This window comes from Neophocaena asiaeorientalis, unplaced genomic scaffold (assembly GCF_003031525.2).
Source record: "Neophocaena asiaeorientalis asiaeorientalis breed wild unplaced genomic scaffold, Neophocaena_asiaeorientalis_V1.1 scaffold418, whole genome shotgun sequence".
In the NCBI taxonomy this organism is placed as follows: Eukaryota; Metazoa; Chordata; class Mammalia; order Artiodactyla; family Phocoenidae; genus Neophocaena; species Neophocaena asiaeorientalis.
The window spans coordinates 3,118,312-3,142,975 of NW_020175731.1; the positions used below are offsets into that span (position 1 = coordinate 3,118,312).

Below are 24,664 nucleotides of genomic sequence, written 5' to 3' on the forward strand. Positions count from 1 at the left end.
TATTATATTTTCCTTCATTTAGTTGTTAATGTACCGTATTATATTATTTTCAATTATTAAATCAGCCTTACATTCCTAGCATAAATGCAGTTTTGTTGTGGTGTATTACACATTTAACATTTTGCTGGATTTGGCTTGCCAACAGTTTGATATCTTTTTTACATTTATTTTTATTCATAAGATTGGCTTATAATTTTCCTTTTTCATATTGTCATTGTTGGATTTTGAACTCAGAGTTATGCTAGTCCCATTATGTGAGTTAGATATACTTACTCATACACTTTATACTGTAAAGTAATGTAAGATTTTGTAATCTATTCTTTTTATTATTATTTGTTACTTAAATATTTGGTAGAACTCACTTGAAAAAAACAACAACAACAAAGCAAACAACTTATGTGGACCTGGTGATTTTTTGAAGATGATTTAAAATTTTAGATTTAATTTCTTTAGTCATAGAATGATTCAGATTTTGTATTTCTTCTTGAGTTAATTTTGTTAAATTATATATATTTTAGAATATTTTCCCATTTAAATTTTCAAGTTTATTGGCATAAAGTTGTTCATAATCTTATTTTTAAAATATTGGTAGTAATTGGAATTATGACTTCCTTTTTCTTCCTATTGTTTGTCCCTACTCTTTTTTTCTTTTCAGATAACTGATATGTAGCTTTATTGATCTTCTTACTTTTTTCTCTTTCATTACTTTTCTTATTCAAGTTTGTGTTTATATTTCTATCTTTTCCAACTTCTTGAGATGGATGCTTAGGTCAGTAAGTCTTCCTTCTTTTTTAAGTATGTGCTTCTCATTACTGCTTAAGCTGCACCCCACCTGCTTTTGTATGTAATATTTAATTTCCATTCAAATACAAATGCTTAAAAATTTCTATTATGATTTCTTCTTTAATTCACAAGTTATTTAAAGGCATGTTCTCTCAGTTTCCAGATAGTGAAGGCATCATGCCCTGAAGGTTTTTTTTCATGAATAAGTTTTTAACTATGAATTCAGTTTCCTCAATATAGGGTTTCTCAGTCCTGACACTTGTGATATTTGGGGCCAGATAATTTCATATTGTGGGGGGTGGGATCCTGTGCACTGTGGTTTGTTTAGCAACATCTCAGGCCTCTGCCCACTTGATGCCAATGAAACATCCCAAATTACGACAACCAAAAATGTCTCCAGATATTGCCAAATCTCTTTTTTTTGGATTGGGGGTCAATTATTGGTGGCAAAATCACCCCCAGCTGAGAACTACCGCTTCATAGATACAGGGCTATTCATGTTATCTATTTCTTGCCAAGTGAGTTTTTATAGTTTGTGTATTTCAAGGAATTTTAAAATTTCACCCAAGCTATTATTTTCTTGCATAAAGCTGTTCATGGTATAACCATATTATTCTTTTAATCCTGCATAGTCTGTAGTGATGACTCCTCTTTCATTCTTAATATTGAAATTTGTGTCTTCTTTTATTCTTGATCTATTCAAAGAAGCAGCTATTGGTTTCATTTCTTTTCTCTATTGTTTTTGTTTTCTATTTCATTGATTTATGCTCTTATACTTCTTATTCCTTCTTTATGCTTCCTTTCAGTTTAATTTTTAATTTTTTTTTTTAGGTTCTTAAGATGGGAACCTTAGATCATTGACAATAGATCATTCTTCTTTTCTAATATAAGATTTAATGCTGTGAATTTCTAAGGACTGCTTTATGTGCAGTACTTATCTCAATATGTTGTGTTTTCATTTTCATTAAATTCAGAATCTTTTAAAATTTCCTTTGTGATTTCTTTTTTGACCTGTGGCTTATTTAGAAGTGTATTGTTTGCTTTCCAACATTTGGGGGAATTCTCAGATATCTATCTTTGCTGTTGTAGCCAGAAAACATACTTTGTGTGTTCCAGTTTTTTCAAATTTATTGAGACTTGTTTTATGGCTCATAGTATGGTCTATGTCCATGAATGTTCCATTGTGTATATTTGTAAAGAATATGTATTCTGCTTTTGTTGGGTGTTGTGTTCTATAAATGTCCTGTAGATCACGTTGGTTGTTATTATTGTTAAAATCTCCTGTATAGTTTTGATTTTTTTAAAATCTGTGTATTCTACCAGTTAATAAGAGAAGAGTGATAAAGTCTCCAAGTATAAATACCATCTTGTCTGGTTTTTTTTTTTTTTTTCAGTTTCATCAGTTTTTCCTGTGGGTATTCTGAAGATCTATTTTTAGGTGCAACTACATTTAGGATTGTTATGTCTTTTTCATGAGTTGCCCTCCTCAGCCGTTATTCAATGTTTGTTTTTCTCTCTGGTAATATCCCCTGTTATAAAGTCTTTTCTTTCATCTTTCTGATATTGATACAGCCACGCTAGCTTTCTTTCCCCTAGTGTTTATATGGTATATCTTTTTCCATACCTTTACTTTTAACCTATTTATGTTCCCATCTTTTAATAATGCATATTGTAACCTCTTTCCCACTAGATCCTTTAACATATTAATCATAGTAATTTGAATGTTCTTGTCAGATAGTTTCAACACCTGAGTCCTGAGTCTGGTCCTGTTGACTTCTTAACTCCTGACAATAGTCTGTTTTCTTTATTGCTTTTTACTGTCTCAGAAATTTTTTATCAAATGCTGGACATGGTGTATAAAAGAACATTGGAGATTGAGATAAATATTATTTACGCCTTAAAGGCAGGCTTCTTCTTCTATTAGGTCATTAGTATGGAGGACTGTGTGAGTCTCATCAGTAGTTGAGCCGGGTCTGGTTTTTGCGGTTGTTATAGTTACCTTCAGTGCACCACTGACTTCAGATTTATCAGTGAGCTCCTGCTACCTTATGCTCAGTGTGAAGCTTGGAGCGCTGTATGCCTGGAGCACGAAAGGCTTAACTATGTGCTCTTGCTTCTCTTCTCACGGTAGGCTGTTGATGCTTGTTACCTGGTGCAAGGCATGGGATGGGATTTGGGATTCTCTTGCACTAGTCTCAATCTTAGGCAGTTCCTATGCACTTGGTCCACAGAGGTGAGGCCTTCTCAGTGTTTCTTAAGACCAGTCAATTACTCAGATTGGTCTTAAGCAGGAAGATTTCCTTCCACTTCTCCAGCAGTAGACAGCTTTTGCTTCTATTCTTCCTCCAGTGGCAGTTGATCTTTGCCTGGGGTCGGGTAGCTGGAGTGTTTTCTTCATCACCTCAAGCAGCTTTTGTTTCATATGAGAGAGGGAGTCAGAAATGGATGTGATTTCTTGCTGTGTGCCACCAAGGTCGGCTCTCTCAGGTGTTCTGTCCTACCTCAGTCTGTCTCACAAGTGCCCAGGGGAGGCTTGCAGAAACAGTTGACCCGTGAATGTAGACTCCCCTTGTGTCTGGGGTTCCCAGGTGTTCTAGATGGTTATGTTAGCTCACACTCAGCATTAAAGAATTTGAAATTTTCAGTTGTTTCCTTCCTACTTGCTTTTATGACTACTACCTCTTCCTCCCCATAATCTGTCAAAGGAGAAAGAGTTTGGGTGTCCTAACTTACCTTGGGGGCACTTACCACCCTTTGGAATTCATTTCACTTCTAGGCATCAGCTCCTTCCTCTGAGTATATGAGAAGATAATCTAGGTTAAAAGATGACTTTCTTGAGTAATTTTTTCAGTGTCTTATACCCATTTCTTTAGTAACCTGAGAGACATGTATCAAGCCTTGTCTATTTGAATAAATCTAGCTTGTTTTCCTTGTCATTAAGATGATAAACATGAAATATCTTGTTACCTCATTTTATATCTTGGTTGTGATAGTAATTTTTAAAAATTACTTACTCTGCTTTCAGACCAAACAGTGAGTTAGAATTGAAAAAATAATGAATGAGTCTTTCACAGCAGTGATTTTATGTCTTTGGAATATCTACCTCAGCATTTAATAAATCAACATTTCAGAAGAATTCTTTGTTTGTTTGTTTTCTTGGCCCAGGATGTGACATAAAGAGGCTTGTATTCAGTTGAATGTATGCACATTATTTAAAATATGAAGATAACTACCTTGTTTGTTTTTCCTTATGTTTCAGGTATTGGTGGTAATTTGGTAGCCATTCAGGCTAGCAGGATTTCTACTTACCTCCATTTACACAGCATTCCAGGAGAACTGCCCGATGAACCCAAAGGTGGTTACTACCCATTTAGAACTTTTTTTGGTCCAGGTAGGTGCTTGTGGATTCTTGCATATTTTATTTCAGGAACTCTCTATGAGTATAGGCAGGCAACATTTGTTGAATACATATTTTGTTTGTGAATATTGCATAGTTTTCCATTTCTGAGAGCTAAATAGATTTAGAGCTAAATAAATACTAGAATAGATTTTGTTCACTAAATCTCAGTGAACAACAACAAAAAAACAATTTGGATCAATTCTGTAGTTGCTGAGGAGCTTTATATAGTTTTTTTCTTTTCTCTTTCTCTGGGATATCTTGTTTTAGGAGTCAGGAAAGAGGAACCTTATGCATATAAGAAAGCACTGTTAGGTGATTTAGGGAGACAGATATACCATCTGTCTTTTGTATATTAATCTTTTGGACCTTTCTAAATGTAGGCATTTGATCCCAAACAAGCAGAATGAGAGGGATAACCTCAGTTACAAGGACATTATTATGTCCCAGGCATATGATATCCAAAAAACTAAACCACAATTTTAAATTCTTGACAATTTTTTTTTCTGATGAAAATAAATATAATGTAATAAATGTAACTTTTGAATGAGGATCAGAAATGCCCAGTCTTTTAATTGCAGTGAAAGAATTCTAAAGGAAAAATAAAATTAAAACATTTCATAACCAAAGGTCCTCTATTAGAAGATCATGAGATGTCATTTAGTCATTAAAATGGTCAATAAAAAGGAATTAAATGATGTACGGAAAAAAAACCACATTTCAGTACTTTAAGAACTTCATATTTTTTCTTTTGTCTTTCCTCTGTTTTTATAATAGATATTATAGTTTGACCAGTGTTCTTCATAGCATGTTTTTATCAACCACCTTTTATTTAATTAATATATAACATATAGGGAGAATTTTTAAAAATTAAGTGAATTGTAAATAGTTAAAATTTATTTTTAGCAACTGAATTTTATGTGATTCTATGCACTATAGTAACTAGAAGTAATCCTCAAATTTTAACAACTGTGACCTATTATTCACCAAAATATGATTTTAACAACTTTTACATTTTTATATTACAGGAGTAAATAATAAATCTGCTCAAGTTCTACTGCTTTTAGTGATACCTGGGCATTTAATTTTCCTCTACACTATTCATTTGATGAAAAGTGGTCACACTTCTTTAACTATAATCTTCGTAGTAGTATACTTATTTGCTGCTGTGTTACAGGTAAGAGTTGAAACCTCTTGCAATCTCTTTTATGCTCAGATTGATGTAAAAGTGTAACTGTAAATCTAAAGGCATAAGAAATATTTTAACATTTCAAAAATCAGCTGAATGCCTTCATATTGATTTGATCTTCTTAAAACCAATAACTTTTAATATGATTTGATCAATAGAACCGTTGAATTTCCTGTTTCCTAGATTCTGTGTCTTCCCTTTTATTTGTTCTCTTCTTTTGTATGAACACATCTTCAGATAAATTCCTGAGAAAGACTGCTGCATAGGAGAAAAATTTTTGAGTCTTTGCATTTTGTAAAATGCTTTTACATGAATAGCTTGACTGGATATAGAATTGTTTCTTTTAGAATGTTGAAGGCATTGCTTCCTTGCTTTTTAACTTCTCCTACTACCATTGAAAAGAACAACACATGCCATTCTCACTGCTGATCTCATGGTACAGAACTACTTTTATCTTTCTAGAAGCTTCTAGAAAGAAAATCTTCTCTTTTTCCCTATTGTTCTTAAATTTCTTCTGGTATTTATCTATAAGTTTTAAAGTAATATGCCTAAATTTCTAGTTCATGATTAATCTTCTTTAGACTTTTGCTAATAAAAGTTGAGGGTTTGGGGGCTGTTATAATGCCACATCTTTCCCATATGGTTATATAACAGTTTTTGGTTAAATTAGTAGTCAATGTTTCTATTATTGGGTCTATCTAAACATTGTTTACTATAGAGCCAGATAATGTATTATATTTCATTTTTGTATATTTTACTTTTCTTTGGGTTAATAATCACATCTTTTTCCATTTGCCTCATTTTCCATAAACCCATCCTAATTTTTTTTCCAACTGTTGCAGCTTTATTTTGGCTTCTTAGCCATGGCTTCTTGCTAAGCTCTGTAGGATTTGGTACCTCCTACAGTGAGAAATCCTAGTTTAAGAGATGCATTCAAATAATTCTTTGAAAAGATAACATTTGAATTTGGCCTTCAGGGGGTTTGTAGGAGTGGAGCTGGAGGTTAAGTATGTGGAAAGAAACTGCATTGATGATAATGATGTTAATGAAATTAACTGACATTTACTGTGTTTCCTGTATGACCAGCATTGTTCTAAGTGCTTTACATGTACAGATTTACTTCATTCTCACAAATACTCTCTGAGATTTGTCCTCCTGGTATAAACCAGTGATTTTTAAAGTGAAGTACGTGCAAAACAATGCATTGTGTACAGAAAGAGAAGATTAAAACTTCTATTTATATATGTCTACCTCATTTGTTTAAAATGTCTATTTTCTCCTATTTTTATGATCGCTTTACAATAAACATTAGCACAGTGTTACGTAAGTATACTCATTTATATTGAAAGGGCTGCATAAGCTAAAACTTTTGGAGGTTACTGAGTAAAAGCATAGAGATGAGAAAGCACAGAGCTTATGCCAGAAAGAGCAAGTAATTCATACAGAGGATATAACTAAAAGAAGAGAAGATGAGGTTAAGAAGGTAGATTAGGGCCAATGTAGAAAGGCTTTAAATGCCAGGCAGGGGAGACAAGAATCCGCTCATAAAAGAACAAAAACCCTTATGACTTAATTGATATTTTTAACTTTTCTATAATGCTTTATAGCACCCAAGATTTTGTTAAAAGTCACTTATCAATTCATTCATTCATTCATTCAATAAACCTTCATTCTACTAGGTGCGGGGATGGGTTTTAAATCCCAGGATGAATAAATTCAGACCCTATCCTCAAGGACTCACAGCCTGGAGGGAAGACTACTACATGAACAAATAACTATATTATATTGTAATAGAATATAAACGCTGGGAATAGCTACGCGTAATTTGCTGTCAGAGCTTGGCAGAAAAAGCAGCTAATTCCACCTCGGGAGTTATATTTTTCTACTATTCAGTAGCGACAACAGTTACTTCAAATGCATTTTTACTACTGGCTATCTTTATTGCTACATATGATATGGTCATTTATTATAATTTATGTTCTCCATGTGTGTAAGTATTACGAAAAAGATGCATTCCTCAATCCTATGGGAAATATTTAAGAGACTATTCTTTGGTCTGTTTGTAAGCATGCCATTTTTAGAGCAAGTTCCTATTTGTAACTTTACCTCTTCACTTCATGGATGGATTTGATGTTTATGTTTATGGTTCTGTGCCAACATACTATCATGCATCATTTCTCTTAAGTTCATGAAGGATATAAGAAATTATTCTGAATTCATAAAAATATTAGATTTCATCCTTATGCTCACAGTATTCCTATATGTCTTGTTAACCTCTGACCCAAATTCTGACCAGCAAAGTTTGAAAAACTAGAGTTGAGGAGAGTAATTATTAATCTCTCTGTGTCTCAGTTACCTCCTCTATAAAGTGGGAGGGATACAGACAGTCCGACTTAACGATTTTTCAACTTTATGATGTGCAAAAGTGATAACACATTCAGTAGCAACCGTACTTCGAATTTTGAATTTTGATCGTTTCCTGGGCTAGTGATATTCGGTATGATGCTCTCTTATGATGCTGGGCAGTGGCAGCGAGCCACAGCTCCCAGTCAGCCACGTGCTCATGAGGGCAACCAACTGATAAACCGATCCACTTAAAACCATTCTGTACCCAGCCATTCTGTTTTTAACTTTCAGTATAGGATTCAGTAAACGACATGAGCTATTCAGCACTTTATTATAAAATAGGTTTTGTGTTAGATGGTTTTGCCCATCTAGCTGTAGGATAATGTTAGTGTTCTGAGCAAGTTTAAGGCAGGCTAGGCTGAGCTACAATATTCAGTAGGGTAGTTGTATTAAGTGCATATTCGACTTACAGTATTTGCAGCTTATCATGGTTTTTGGGGATGTAACCTCATCATAAGTCAAGGAAGATCTATAGTATTACCTACCTCATAGTCACTTTTGAGGATTAAATGAATTAATTACACAAAGCTTGCTTCATAGTAGATGCTATATGCGTGTTAGCTGACACTATTGTTGTTGTTGTTTTAACATGGAATTGTAAATGGTGAGCCATTAATCTCTGAATAACAGTTGGATATTTTTTTAATTTTATAGTATTGACTGAATTTTCTTATGTGTCTTTTACAACTTTCATTTTTATGGGTTTTAGTTTTTATTTTCTCCCTAAGAATCAGATAATCTGCCAGAGTAGATCTTTGTTTTTGCACCTGACATTGTGCATTATTTCAATGCAATAGCTTAGAATCAGATTGTAAATTGTCAGATCAAATCTTCATGCTCTGACACTAACATATATAACGCATACATGAGCACACACATTCACACATCTCTTCAGAGACTGAGGTTGAGATAAAAAATCTTGACCTTTCTCCTGCCTACTTCACTCAGTCCAAAGATGGACAGAATAGATAAGTACTTTTTTTTTAAGACTTTTTTCTTTTTGATGTGGATCATTTTTTAAAGTCTTTATTGAATTTGTTACAATATTGCTTCTGTTTTATGTTTTTTGGGGTTTTTTTGGCCGTGAGGCATGTGGGATCTTAGTTTTCCGACAAGGGATCGACCCGCACCCTCAGCATTGGAAGACGAAGTCTCAACCACTGGACTGCCAGGGAAGTCCCTAAATATGTACTTTTTAAAGACAAAGACTCCTTCACCACTTAAGACTCATCTTTTAATATCCTTTACTTGACTGACTTCCTTTTTGGATGTGGATTAAATTTATATTCAAAACCTTGCTTTAAGTCCCAGCCCTTATTCAAATATTTCAGTCCACACCAGTCTTCCCATCACTAGACTCTATATTTTGATTGAATATTATATAGTAAAATTTTCTAATGCCTGTTTAATTTCTCTCCGCCTAGATTCCTACCTCCTTGAGGGGAGAGACCAAGACTTTTTTCTTTTGGTATTCTCCACGAGACATGATAGAGTCGTTGTTTTTTGAATTTTTGATATTTCACTCTCTTCCCAGACTAACGTTCTTTAAGGAAATTTCCCCACACCACCTAATTTCCCCAACCAACTGAATGAAGGAAATCCATTTGAAAGAAACTTTATATTGAATTTATTATAATGACATCGTGACAGTTCTTTGCAGTATTTTTGCATTTACTCAGATGTCATCTTCCTGGAAGCCTTTCTTGAATACCTAATTTGGTGCCTTTATTCTCTGTTCCCATGGTACCTTGTGAATACCATTATCCTAGCTTTTCTACTTCACATTAACATAATCTGTTCCTGTGTCTGTCTCACCCATTCTAGAGAAAGGGTCTTTGTTTTACACATTTTTTTTTAATCTCTAGCACCCAGCCCCATTCCTAGTGCTCAATTAGTATTTGTTAAACTGAATGACTGTATCTTGCTAGCTCTGTCACCCCCTTCAGGAAGAGGAAAGTTTACAACTGTATTTAGGTACTAGAAATTCCAGAAAAACTGAAAAATCTGAATTTTCTTTTCTTGCTCAAATTTTCTCTCTTTCACTGACCTAGGTATTTAAAATTAAAAAAAAAAAAAGAAAGAAAATAAAAGGCAATGAAAAGTAAAACACAAAATACCACAAATTGTATCAGGGTTCAGTCAAAATTACAAGGATTTACTGAAATGTTTAGAGATGACATGACTTGATATCCAGGGAAAGTGCAAGGTTGGCTTTAGTTAAAGGGAATTGGAAATGAATTGAAAATTGATGAAGCTGAAGGATGGAATGTGAGACTGCTGTGGGGATAATGTGTAGTATTCTGTGTACTTTTGTGTATGTTTGAATTTTTACATAGTAAGGAGTTTTTTAAATTAAGGTTTTTCATAGCATTTTTTTTTGCGGTACGCGGGCCTCTCACTGTTGTGGCCTCTCCTGTTGCGGAGCACAGGCTCCGGACGCGCAGGCTCAGCGGCCATGGCTCACGGGCCCAGCCACTCCGCGGCATGTGGGATCTTCCCGGACCAGGGCACGAACCCGCGTCCCCTGCATCGGCAGGCGGACTCTCAACCACGGCACCACGAGGGAAGCCCTTTCAGAGCATATTGACTTCCTAATTTTGGTCCTGTAGCTGACTATTTCTTACTTAAAGTGAAAAGTAAGAAGTAAACGAGTTTGAAATTGTTTGAGACTTACAATAGTCGAGTTCATGTCTTGTTCATCTTAAGTGCACACTGACTCCATTTTTTGAAGCTATTTTTTAAATTTAAAAATCTACTTACATGTCACACATTTCATTGTTTAGGTATTTATTATGCGTCTTGAAATTAGAAGGAACCTAACAAATGTGTTTTTGTTATGTGTCATTAAGTCCACTGAACCACAGTCAGTAGGTGTGATGGATTATACTCTTACTCTTGTTCCTGCCCGGTGCTCAAGAGCAGTCAGAGTAGTTGGAATATGTCAAGGCTGGAGTAGTGTGCAAAAGGCATCCATATTTAGTACACCACCAACCACACTGCATTTTAAGGGTTTTTTTTTTCAACATTAAGGATGGGTCAGCACCAAGCTGACCATGCTGATTACCCATTCTTCCTTCTGTGCCATCAGTCAGCATTTGTGAGACTGCTAGCTGTGGCTAAGGGTACAGTCACTGGCTTTAGAACAGAATTTTTCATCTGTGTCAACAAATTAGCCCACTGAACCCACAACTTTGATTTCACAGAGCCAGAGTATACTTTCTTCTACAAACTTAGAGATGATTGGGTTCTTTCTCTCTAAGCAGTCATTTCCTCTGCCTTCACGTCTTTCTTATTCAGATGCTCTATTGACTGCTCAAAACCTGTTAATTTGTGATATCAAAAGCGTAATAAGGAATTCCAGGCTGTGATGGACCTTGTTTGGCCTTCCTTCTAAGATGTACAGAAGGGGCTTCCCTGGTGGCGCAGTGGTAGAGGTGGCGCAGTGGTAGAGAGTCTGCCTGCCAGTGCAGGGGACATGGGTTCGTGCCCCGGTCTTGGAAGATCCCACATGCCGTGGAGCGGCTGGGCCCGTGAGCCATGGCCGCTGAGCCTGCGCGTCTGGAGCCTGTGCTCCGCAACGAGAGAGGCCACAACAGTGAGAGGCCACAACAGTGAGAGGCCCGTGTACTGGAAAAAAAGTAAGATGTACAGAAGGGAATTTTGATATCTTCCTCAGGGTTTTCTGTTTCTAATTCTTTTATTTGCCTTATTCCCTGCAGTTTTTTTCAAGGACATAGTACCTGGACCGCATAATAAACCTGAGAAGGTACAATGATAACTATCCATCAAATAAGCAGACTGATGATCTCTTGAGCAAAGAAGGAACAGCAGTACATTGTCGTTCATTTCCCTACTTAATTTAAACCCTCTACTAGTCTCCTTTGTGTTTGAATTGCTAAATATGCTTCCTTTGTCTGTGAAGAGATAAAAGCTTAAATTTGGATGACATAACCTCCAAAAGGCAAAAAGATAGGCACGTATGGAGTATATTAATTTTTTTTCTGCTATAAAATATTTCAGTGGGAAAGAAAAATGAGACTTTTCTAGCCCTAGAGGCCTACTAAATTCCAACAGTGTTTGTTAATATAATTCATAAAGAATGACTCAAAAACACTTCTAAATGAAAATTTTAATTCCCTCTTTTAGGCACTGATTGTTTCATATAGAAAATTAGGTTACTAAGAACTTTTCTAAACTTCTATCCGCACCAAATTCCATGGGAAATTCATGTGAAAGCTTGTGGAAAACCTGGCTGTCTCTGTTTTTTAATTGGGAGAGACAAAGTGGTTCCCTTAAATGGTGGAATGACAAATTCTCATTTCGTAAAATTAAAAATATAAATATCGGGATTTTGTCAACTGTATAGTGCACATTATCTTGCTAGTCACTGTACCAAAGAAATAGAAGATATTGTCCCTGCCCTTTAGGATCTTCTCTTGGCTGTGGGAGATGAGACTTAAATGCAAAAAATAATTAGAGAGGAGCCTAAATAAGACTTACCTCCTTATAACAGTAAGTTATAAGCATCTTCCTGTGTAACTTCAGAATCACACTTTGTGCTTATGCCTGGATTTCCTTGTTTAAAAGTGCTTTAATAGGTTTTTTTTTTTTTTGGAGGGGAGGATCAGAATATATACTGTAGCTGATGAGAAGCTTGAATTAATATCAATAAATATGAAACTGCTCTTAGCAAAACAGTAATACTTATATTTCTTACTAATATAATTTTGAAAGCAGAAGTCTCCTTAGTTTTTATTACTGCCTTTCAGTAGGCAGTGTTTGTTTCTTCATTTTATACTTATGTGCAAATTGCACCATCTTGACATTTCCCAACAAGTTCGTGTTCTTAAGAAAAATTATTGTCAGCAAAGCCCAAGCCGAACTTAAATGAGTGACCCTCATAATAAAATTAATAATCTGGATATTGAATATGAATTTCCTAAGAAGTGTTTCTGTTTTATAAATAATAGTTCGTGGTTGTTTCGAAACCTGTGCTTGTACCATGAACACACCCACAGCACAAATAGTGCAAATTAAGAGCAAACAGCTTCCACTTCTCATCTAGGAGAACATGCTTGGGGCAGAAATATGGTCCGTGTACTTGCTAACAGAAGCATTGGCAACATCTTAGTTCTGAAGTCACATTCACATGACTCAGTGTCATTGTTTTAACTACAAAGACATACAAATAAATGTTTTCACAGAAGAAAAATATTTATAAGCCTTATAAATCATCACATACAAAGGACAAAGTGGAAAAGAGGGAAGATAAGATCCCATATGCAGAACATTGTAGAAAGATCACAGAGCTCTTTAGAGGCAGAGCTGAGTCTGAATTTCTGCTCTGCTGCTTATTTTGTGACTTCAGTCAAGTTTCCTAATATCTCTGGCCTTATTTTTTCCCCTACCTCAGAGGATAGTAATGAGAACTAAGCTAATGTATATAAAGTACTTGGTAGAGTTGCTGGAACGTAAAAAGTTTCCAGTAATGGTAGTAGCTGCAGTTAATCATCATTATTGTTGTAGACATTATTTTTATCTTCCTCTCATTTTTGGAGCTGGTTATTCAGTGCGCTAAGGCCTTTTTCATCTCCTCACCCTTCACCTTCCTTTTGACCCCTGTTCTTTACTGCAGGACTCTTTTTCCTGCTCTTCTCATGAGTGCCCTAAGCTTTAGATACCACCCTTTCATTGCTAACTCCCAAACTGATATCTCCAGTCTGGCTTCCTATTCTGCATCTCCAGTTAAATATTGAAATGTTGTTTCAAATTTAACATGTCCAAAACTAGTCAAGGTCGATTATTAACCAAAGATTCTCAGAGCAAAGAGATGAGCACACAAAGTAGACAGCTTCCACCTAAGACCAGCAAAGTAACAGTTATGGTTACAGATAAAAGAATGGTTTTGGAGTTTCTTTTGGCCAACCGGAACCATTGCCAACACTTCATATTATACCTGAATTAATGTTACAGATGAAATAAAACAATCTGTATCTAAGCTAAAAGAAAAGGCAGTCTGGCTACCTAGGGAATCATTAGGACATGTTTTCTTGGTTAAGCCTGAAAAATCTTAGGTTATGGTAGTCAAGTAGGAGTCCAGTCCTCCAAATTGCATTCGTTCCACAGAGTTTATATGGAATCTGTGCCTACTGAAGTCAAGTAGGAGTCCAGTCAAGGACGTGAATAGGTCCTGAGAGAAGGACTAAGTGCTATGGAAGTTCAGTAGTGGGAGAGTATATTTCTAGGGAGGGAGGGGACCTTTATAATGGATAAAATTTTGTTTTGTGGAATCCACAGAAAATGCCACTTCAGCAAAAAGGAAGTAGCATTAAGTAACTGAGAAGACTCAGGGTATTTACAGAAATACTAAGAAAATTTCTGGAGCATAGGGTTTATGAAAGGGAGTGATAGAAAATAAGGTTGAAAACTACAGATTGTGACAAGATCATGAAGGGTCTTGCAGACCAGACTGAAGAATTCATTTTATTCTATAGAACGATGATTTTCAACATTTTTCCCACTCCCAACAAACTTGAGAGACCTGACACATTCCTCTGATGCAGTTCATATAATGTGGAAGGGCTTGAGCTTTGATTTCCACCACTCACTGCCACCACTCACTGCCTGTGTCACCTTGATCAAGGTAATCTCTCATCTGTTTTCTCAGCTGTAAAAAGAGGCTAAGAATAGACCTGCTTTGTGGGTTGTTATAAGGATGAAATGAGATAATGCATGTAAGATGCTATTATTGTCTCATCATTTTAATGTCATCATCTCTAATAGCTGTGGATTACTGGGGCAGTGAGTCTCTTAGGGTATCACTGAGTGGATCAGATCCTGTGGAATCTGGCATTGAGTCTCTACCATGATTCTAATACTCGACTCAATTTTTGGAGTCATTCTTCTATGTAAGGAAAATGTAGCCATATGGTGGTAATGTGGCCACAAGTGGAATCCCAGGATACCCACCCAATAGCTGAGCAAGTTAATTGGCTTAGCCTTGGGCAAGTTACTTGATTCCTTGGGGGGTCTTATTGTTCTTGCCTGTAAAATGAGGATAATGATTCCTCTTTGCACAGCAGGTATAATACCTGGCACATAGTAGGCCCCTATTAAATGGTGTGGTTATGTCTTTTCTTTTATTACGACATTGAGTCAAATCCTATTCCCAGATGGCATCTCAAAGGAAAGAGCTAAGCGACCAGGAGATTTTAACAGGTTGCCTGACTTCACTCACATTTTTTCCTCATTTCTCAGGATTTAAGTCCACCAGATTCCAACAGGAAAGTAAGGATCTCTTTATTCTTTCTGTGACTGTTCTGCCTCTGTCTCTTAATTGGTTTCTGTCTGTCAGCTTGGGTTGAATGGAAAGTGTGAAGAGAATGATAAAGGAAATGTAAAGGGAGGACCTACAGTTCTAAGAATTTTTTTTCTAGTTGTAAAAATAGCTACTTTAACTTTGGGAGTTGATTAATATGGTGAAGGAAGGAAGTTGAAACAGGTGATTTTTTGAGATTCCTTTTTAGCCCTGGGATTGCCTTTTTGTGATACAATAGTGTGTTATGCTATTATAGCTTAGGTTGTAGGGTCTTAAAATTGATACACTTTCCTAAATCCATATTTACGATTAATTCTCTGGACAGGTATGATTGGGCTCCAGGCCAGTAAGCACAGAAGATGAAATGATTGCCTGCCTCATTGGAGGCACGGCATGCCAGAGCCCTGTGGAGCAAGGCATTCAGAAAGGGAGCTTTTTTCCAACCTGTCAAGCCTGACAAGGACGCAGTTAGGACCAGGGAAGCCAAGTTCTCTTTTTCTAGCGTGCTGGTTAGGATGTTACTGCCTGTGCTCCGAGTTCTGCTGCAATTGCAGACATGACTTAGAGGAATTTTCACATCATCTGGAAAAAAAAAAAAAATCTTATAACACAGCTATGTGAAAGCACTTACTTGGAAAGCATAAAAACTATTTTTCAAGAAATTTGCCAGAATAAAATCTTGGTTGATTGTGACCCCAGAATATTCAGCCAGAAAACACTGACTTGAATGATTCGATAATTTAAATTTTTTTGCTATTTAAAAAAATGGATGTTTAGCACCATACTTCTTTTTTATTTTAAAGCTAAATGTCTGTGTTAGTTCTGCATAACAAGGCTAATCTAAGTTGTGATTTTTTTTGTACCATCTAGGGAAATGTGTAAAGGCAAAAGATCTCTAAAGATTTTTGCATTTATTAAAAGGGGTGTTTAAAGGGTGTCAAAAGATGATGAGACCATCATTCAATATCCAAAGTAAATAAACAAAATTGAATTTATTGCTCACTGTTGTAAAGGATCAGGGGAAATCTCTCCAAGCAGCGCAAATTATTGATCTTTTGTAGGGTTTTAGGGATGCCTGGAGTTCAGGGATGGGCAGATATTCAAAAGCTTGAGTAGGCCTATGTCATCTGTAGAGATGTGGATACTTGGGTGTGACTACTGTTGTTAGTTGGTCCTCAGAGGTGTATTTATTAGACCGGATTTGTTCCTAATTGCCTACTTCAGAAGCAAGGACTATCATTGATCGGCTGCCTTCTAAATGCATTCAGTAAGGCAAGTTGTTTATTGATTGAATGAATTTAAAATCCGTTCTGGTGGCTTCTTGTTACCATGGCTAAAGATCAGTCTTTTCCTGGGAGTGTGGGAACTTCTTACTTTCTCAGTCTCCACTCTTGTTCCTCACTCAGTCAAAGCTGCAGGATTTCATTAAGGATTGTCCAGACCTTCACCTCTGTTGTTGATTCTTCTTGAAGATGGGGTATCTGATTTTCAGTTTGAGTCCATCAGTGTAATTCCTTTTGGGAGGAGGGGTCTTTGAATTATTTATTGAAACATCTGATGGGACAGTGGCTGGGTTGAAACATTTGAGACACTGGAAAATAAACATTAAGTGTAAGATAAAGGATAATTAGAAGTATTGTAAGAAGGGAGTGGAATATATTTCACTACCATAACCTAAGATTTTTCAGGCTTAACCAAGAAAACATGTCCTAATGATTCCCTAGGTAGCCAGACTGCCTTTTCTTTTAGCTTAGATACAGATTGTTTTATTTCATCTGTAACATTAATTCAGGTATAATATGAAGTGTTGGCAATGGTTCCGGTTGGCCAAAAGAAACTCCAAAACCATTCTTTTATCTGTAACCATAACTGTTACTTTGCTGGTCTTAGGTGGAAGCTGTCTACTTTGTGTGCTCATCTCTTTGCTCTGAGAATCTTCGGTTAATAATCGACCTCCGTGAATCATCTGCTTTGGGAAGTGCTCTGGAGAACTTCAGTTTAGGTTCCCTGTGGTGTTACTTTCCAGCTCTGCTGAAGGTCTCTTCCGTTTTTTTCCCAGAGGACAGCAGACTGTGTTGCCAGTTCAGGCTCATTCAGGGATTATGTTTTATTCATCATCTTAGACTCAGCATTCAGCCCCTGCCTGGTACAGTAAATATTTATAAAATGAATATTCAGCTTTATATTATTCTTGGATTATTTTTGGCATTTCAATTATATTTCTTCATTTAGATTCTGATCTCACTGAAAGCAATAACCGTGTCTTATTCTTCTCTAAATGCTTATCACAGTGTTTTCTATGTTAGATAAAAATAAATATTTGTTAAATTGGATTCCAGATATATTGAGTGTACTTTGGGTGATAGGGCAGATATTTGACAAGATTTCTCATCTAAAAGGGAGAATAAATCTGATGGAGAGGTGAAACATATACATAAAACAATTTAAAGATGATGCTTTTTTAAAACGTAATATTACATGTTTAACAAGTACAAACAAAATATTCTATAAATGACTACTTAACAGTAGGTTTTTTAAACATCTTAACCACTTAAACAGAATGCTAAACTTTATTATTTTTAATGGATTTTTTAAAATTTTGAGTTTGGAGTATACTTGATTTACAATATTATGTTGGTTTCAGGTGTACGACAAAGTGATTCAATTATACATTTACATATATCTATTCTTTTTCAGATTTTTTCCCCATAGATGTTATTAGAATATTGAGTAGAGTTCCCTGTGCTATACGGTAGTCCTTGTTGATTATCTATTTTTTATATAGTAGTGTGTATATGTTAATCCCAACCTCCTAATTTGTCCTTCCCCTTTGGTAACCATAAGTTTATTTTCTGATTCTGTGAGTCTGTTTCTACTTTTTGAAAATAAGTTCATTTGTATCATTTTTTAAGATTCCACATATTAGTGATATCATATATTTTTCTTTCTCTGTTTGTCTTATTTCACTTAGTATGATAATCTCTAGGTCCATCCATGTTGCTGCAAATGGCATTATTTCATTCTTTTTTATGACTGAGTAATATTCCATTGTATATATGTCCCACATCTTCTTTACCATTCATCTGTTGATGGACATTTAGGTTGTTTCTATTGTAAATAGTGCTGCAGTGAACATTGGGGTGCTTGTATCTGATCGGATTATGTTTTTCTCCAGATATATGCCCAGGAGTGGGATTGCTGGATCATATGGTAGCTCTATTTTTAGTTTTTAAAGGGACCTCCATACTGTTCTCCATAGTGACTGTACCAGTTTACATTCTCACCAACAGTGTAGGAGGGTTCCTTTTTCTCCACATCCTCTCCAGCATTTATTGTTTGTAGACTTTTTGATGATGGCCGTTCTGACTGGTGTGAGGTGATAACCTCATTGTAGTTTTGATTTGCATTTCTCTAATAATTAGTGATGTTGAGCATCTTTTCACGTGCTTCTTGGAGAAGCATCTTTTCATGTGCTTCTTGGAGAAGCACATGTGTCTTCTTTGGAGAAATGTCTATTTAGATCTTCTCCCCATTTTCTGATTGGGTTGTTTCCTTCTTGATATTGAGCTACATGGCTGTTCGTACATTTTGGAGACTAATCCCTTATAAGTTGCATGACTGCAAATATTTTCTCCCATTCTGTGGGTTGTCTTTTCATTTTGTTTATGGGTTCCTTTGCTGTGCAAAAACTTTTCAGTTTAATTAGGTCCCATTTGTTTATTTTGTTTTTATTTCCATTCCTGTAGGAGACGGATCCAAATAAATATTGGTACAATTTACGTCAAAGAGTGTTCTGCTGATGTTTTCCTCTAGGAGTTTTATAGTATCTGGCCTTACATTTAGGTCTTTAATCCATTTTGAGTTTATTTTTGTGTATGGTGTTAGAAAATGTTCTAATTTCATTCTTTTACATATAGTTGTCCAGTTTTCCCAGCACCATTTATTGAAGAGACTGTTTTTTCTCCATTGTATATTTGTACCTCCTTTGTTTAGATTAATTGACCATAGGTGCATGGGTTTATTTCTGGTCTTTCTATACTGTTCCATTGATCTAAATATCTGTTTTTGTGCCAGTACCATATTGTTTTGATGACTGTAGCTTTGTAGTATAGTCTGAAGTCAGGAAACCTGATTCTTCCAGCTCCATTTTTCTTTCTCAAGATTGCTTTGTCTAGGGCTTCCCTGGTGGCGCAGTGGTTGAGAGTCCGCCTGCCAATGCAGGGGACACGGGTTCTTGCCCCAGACAGGGAAGATCCCACATGCCGCAGAGCGGCTGAGCCCATGAGCCATGGCTGCTGAGCCTGCGCATCTGGAACCTGTGCTCCACAATGGGAGAGGCCACAACAGTGAGAGGCCCGCGTACCACAGAAAAAAAAAAAAAAAAAGATTGCTTTGTCTATTCAGGGTCTTTTTTTTGGTACCAAGGAAGTCCTATTCGGGGTCTTTTATATGTCCATACAAGTTTAAAAATTTTTTGTTCTAGCTCTATGAAAAATGACATTGGTAGTTTGATAGGGATCGCATTGAATCTGAAGGTTGCCTTAGGTAGTATAGTCATTTTGACAATATTGATTCCTCTAAGCAATCCAAGAACATGATATATCTTTCCTTCTGTTTGTGTCATCTTCAATTTCTTTCATCAGCATCCTAGTGTTCAGAGTACGGGTCTTTTGCATCCTGAGGTAGGTTTATTCCTAGGTATTTTATTCTTTTTTATCAGAATGCTAAACTTTAACGTTATTTTAAAAAGTAAAGTTTCACAATGAATAGGGCAAGGGTAATGAATGATCTACACCTTTATGCAACAGTATATTCACAACAATATTGTGAATCCCACAAACCTAAGGTTGAAGCCAGACACAAAAAGAGCACATAATACGTGATTGCATTTATATTAAGTATAGAAATAGGCATTAAGAGCTTAAAAAAAAATGTAAAGGAAGGTTGATAACTAACTTCTGCCAGAGTAGAACTGAGGCCAAGTAGGGAACAGTAACCTTTGGTGGGTGATCAGATTCTTTTTCTTCCTCTGCCCCATTTGACAACCCACTGTTCTTAAATGGCTCATTTAGAAGGACAATATGAACTAATATTTATGATGTCTGTTAACTGCCAGACAATATGTATTTTATTCACAGTATTTCATATAATCCTTTGAGCAGTCCTCTGAGATATGTATTGTCTTCCCTACTTCTCAAGTGACAAATATAAAAACTGAAAGCGTTAAAAATTTGCCCAAGTAATAGAAGTAGTTAAGTAGTAGATAAAATTTGAACTTAGATTTGTATTACTTCAAAGACTTTGTTATGTCTACTCCATCACAGGATAAGTAAAAGGGTCAAGAACTTAACCTGGTAATTTCATTAGTGGAGGATGATGGGAAGAGGCTCTATACTAGGGCAGGGATCAGCAAACTTTTTCTGTAATGGGCCAGGTAAGCAACATTTTAGGCCTTGCGGGCCATATGGTCTCTGTCACAAGTACTCAAATCTGCCAAGACAGCACAAAAGCAGCCATAAACAATATGTAAATAAATGAACATGGCTGGGCCCCCAAAAAACTTTACTTATGGACACTGAAAATTGGATTTCGTATCATGTTCACAGGTTACAAAATCCTATTCTTCCTTTGATTTTTTTCAACCATTTAAAAATGTAAAAATCGTTCTTAGCTTATGGGCCATGCAGGTGGTGGGCCAAATTTGGCCTACAGGCTGTAGTTTGCTGACTCCTGCTCTAGGCTGTTGCTGGGAAGAAAACTCTACCAGAGTCCTTGTATATATTTAGGCATTCCCTTTCTAAACAGGTTCAAAAGCTCAACAGATATTTGTCAAACCCCTCCTGTGTGCTCCACTGCTACTTGACATACAAAGATGACCTCTCCAACCTACAAAAGCAATTTAAAGGAAAATAACATTAAGATATAATTTACATACAGTAAAATACACCCATGTAAAGTGTGGAGTTTGATGAGTCTTGACATATGTGTACAACCATATAACCACCACCACAGTCAACGTATAGAACGTTACCTTCACCCCCAAAAAGCTCCCTCCTGCTTCTCTGCAGTCAGTTCCCATCCATCCCTGGCTCTAGGCAGCCACTGATCAGTTCTCTGTCACCATAAATTAGGTTTCCCTTTTCTAGAATTTCATATAAATGAACCTAAGTATGTACTCGTTGTTTCCTTGTTTTACTCAGCATATATTTTTGGAATTTATCCATATTGTTACATGTATTAGTAATTTGTTTCATTTTTGCTCCTTAGCATTCTATTGGATGAGTATATCCAAGTCTCTGTACAAGTCTCTGTATAGACATATGTGTTTATTTTCCTTGGGTAAATACCCAGAAGTAGAATTACTGGATCGCGTGGAAGATGCTTGTTTAACTTTATAAGAGACTGCCAAGCTGTTTTCCAAAGTGATTATACCATCTGCCTTACCATTAGCTTGAGAGTTTCGTGTGCCTCACATCCTCACCATCACTTAGTATTGTCAGTCTTTTTACCTTTACCCATTCCCGTGGGTGTATTGGTGGTAATCTCATGGTGATCATAATTTCCAGTTACCTGATGACTAATAGTATGGAGTATCTTTTCATGGATTTATTGGCCATTCATGCTTTCCTCTGTGAAGTTCAAATCTTAGGTCCATTTTTTTAATTGGTATTGAGTTGTAAGAGTTCTTTATATATTCTGGATACAAGTCCTTTGTCAGATATAGGCATTGGAAATACTTTCTCCCAATCTGTGCACTGTCTTTTCATTTTCTTAATCATATATTTTAATAGCAGAAGTTTCAATTTTAATGAAGTTCAGTTTATCAATTTTTTCTTTATGGTTAGTGCTTTTTGTGTCCTAAGAAATGCTTGCCAATCCCTAGAGTTTTAGGGATATTTTCTTTTAGAAATATTCTGGTTTTAGCTTTTATTTGTATCTCTGATCCATTTTGGGTTAACTTTTGTATATGGCGTGAAATACAGATTGAGGTTTATATTTTTCCATGTGAATACCCAGTGTTGCAGCACCATTTGTTGGGAAAACTGTCCTCCTCACCTTCAGTGACCTTAGTATGTTTGTCAAAAACCAATTTACTATATGTGGGTCTATTTCTAAATTGTATTCTTTTCCATAGATTTATATGTCTATTCTTTTGCTGCTCTCCTCTTTTAAGCCTTAACTTTTCTAAAAAATTTTTAATTGCAAACTCTCTTCTTTATGTAGATCTCAGCTCACTTTCATGAGTATTTGTACTTTTACAGGTATAAATATGCCAAACAATCAAATCTAATGTAGATGTGTTTCTCTCTGTGATTCCAAATCAACATCCTTTTATTCTCTACGCTTAGCATAGAGTTCTTAGTGTGCTAGCATTTCAACAGCAGCAGTAATTATAGTTATGAATCCTTGTCTGATACTGTATCTCAAACCTTACAGAAGTCCAGGTTGATCATATCTGGGTTTTCACACTTGTCACTTCTCATAGCTGCTTCTTCTAAAATGTTAATTAGTTAAGCATGCTCCTTGCCTTTGTACATCCAGTTCTATTCTCTGCTCTTCTCCATATTCTGTCTCTAACTAATGACTGTAGACCCTTCTAATATCAAGAAAAGATTGATTTTCTAGGTTTCAAATATCTCAGTTATTTCTTTGCCCCTTACTTTTATCCCCTCCCATAAAAATAAGTTGTCTTCTTTTCAGGGTTTGTTTACTTATGTCAAAGAAGTTCAGAGCTGTATTTCTGACTCTTTTCCTTTTACCTGCAATTAAAATTTTTTTCAGGTAGTTTCATTTTCTAGCAAGAGCCATTACTAAATTCCTATAGATGTCAAAGTTATCCTTTTAAATCTGTTCTCTGAGATGATATCTCACCTAGTAAAGGGAAAAAACAGACCTCCATGCTGAGCTTAGACAAGGAAGTGGTTTTTGGTCTTGTTTTATGGGGATTTTTTTAGTTTATTGAGTTTTGTTTCTTATCATAAAGCAACACATGTTCATCATTGTAAAATTGTCCATAATCCCCATACTCAAGACCACCACCACAAATATTTTGGTGTGCTACTTCAAAAAATTATTTCTCAAATTTGAGTAATATATTAGAAAGGCATTCAATAAATAGTTTTAAATGAATGAATATTCTTTTTTCCAGTGAAATGTTCTGCCGGGCAACAAAGTCTTCCTACTTGAAAAGGGATGGTATTAGAAGCAGAGCCATCTTTGGGCTACAGGCAGAGTGTAAAGAGGGAACACCTAAGTTGTTCAGGGCCTGACCTCTGCTGATTGCATCTTTCCTTAATATTCTATGGATATTAGCAGCATTAAAGTAATTTTATTTAGCATGTAAGAGATAGTCAATAAATGTTAGTTTTCTCTAGCAGTTTGTATATGTTTTATTTCCATCTTCTTTGCTTATTATTACTAAACTAAGAAACGTCTTCAGTTTGACTTTCTTCTTGATTTTCAGGTTGTCATTTCATAATACTAAGTGACATTGGCTATCACTAGTTCTTTGCATGATTGGAACAGAATGACATGGTCACATGAGGGAGGATCACTAGGCCAGGGTTAATGAACTCCCAGCCAAAAATTATTGTATTTAAGAAAAAAATTTTTTTTTTGGCCACGCCACACGGCTTGCAGGATCTTAGTCCCCTGACCAGGGATCGAACCTGTGCCCCTTGCAGAGGAAGTGTGAAGTCCTAACCACTGGACCACCAGGGAATTCCCTTTAAAAATTTTTAATTGCATATTAAATATTGAATAGGTAAACAATAATGACATGTACAAGGTATAAAGAGTAATAACACAGTGACCACCAGGACACTCACCAGTCAGCTTAAGAATTATAACACTACCAATACCCTAGTACCTATACCTTCTAAAGCTACCTATCTGCTCCTCCCTCCTCCCCAAAGCAAACTATTGATTCAGAATTGTATGGCTAAAATGTTTTTGCTCTTCCCTATGATTATGTATTTATTTGGATACCTAAAAATATATGGTTTTAGTTTTGCGTGGTTTTGAAATTTATAAATGGAATCAATGAATTTGTGTTTAAGTGGCTTTCTTCTTTTGCTCAGCATTGTATGTGAGATTCATTCATATGGGTAACTGTTGTTCATCTATTTTAGTTATATAGTATTCCATTGTATAAATATTCCATGATTTTTTCATCTATTCTTCTTTTAATGGACTTTTAGGTTGTTTGTAGTTTTTTGCTATTAAAAATCAAGACTGTGAATATTGTTATATTGTCTCCTGAACACATTCTGAGGGTTTCTTTCGGACAGAAAGTCTTAACCATTTTTGTGCCATGGACTCCTTGGGAAGTTTGGTGATTATTAGGGACTCCTCGAAATAAGGTTTGTTTGTTTCCTACCTTCCCCCACCTGCCACCTCACAAAAATAATTCAGGCCAAAGAAAAGACATTTTATCTGTATATCAGGAGTAGACTGAATTCCTGTTGACTGATAATCCTAAATTCTTAGCTGATATTTAAATATTAGATTTTAATGAGTAGCATTAGCAGTCTGGAAACTGGATTAGGGAAGCATATTTTTATAGGGAAAA

At 35.7% G+C, this 24,664-nt stretch overlaps 1 protein-coding gene across 1 annotated transcript in view; it reads left to right on the plus strand.

Moving 5' to 3' along the window:
* Window positions 1-24,664, plus strand: part of SLC41A2 (solute carrier family 41 member 2) — a 98,184-nt gene that overhangs the window by 59,902 nt on the left and 13,618 nt on the right. The window contains exons 8-9 of the mRNA XM_024732216.1: window positions 4,043-4,174; window positions 5,209-5,357. Coding sequence (XP_024587984.1) covers window positions 4,043-4,174; window positions 5,209-5,357 — 281 coding nt within the window. The remainder of the gene's footprint in view (window positions 1-4,042; window positions 4,175-5,208; window positions 5,358-24,664) is intronic.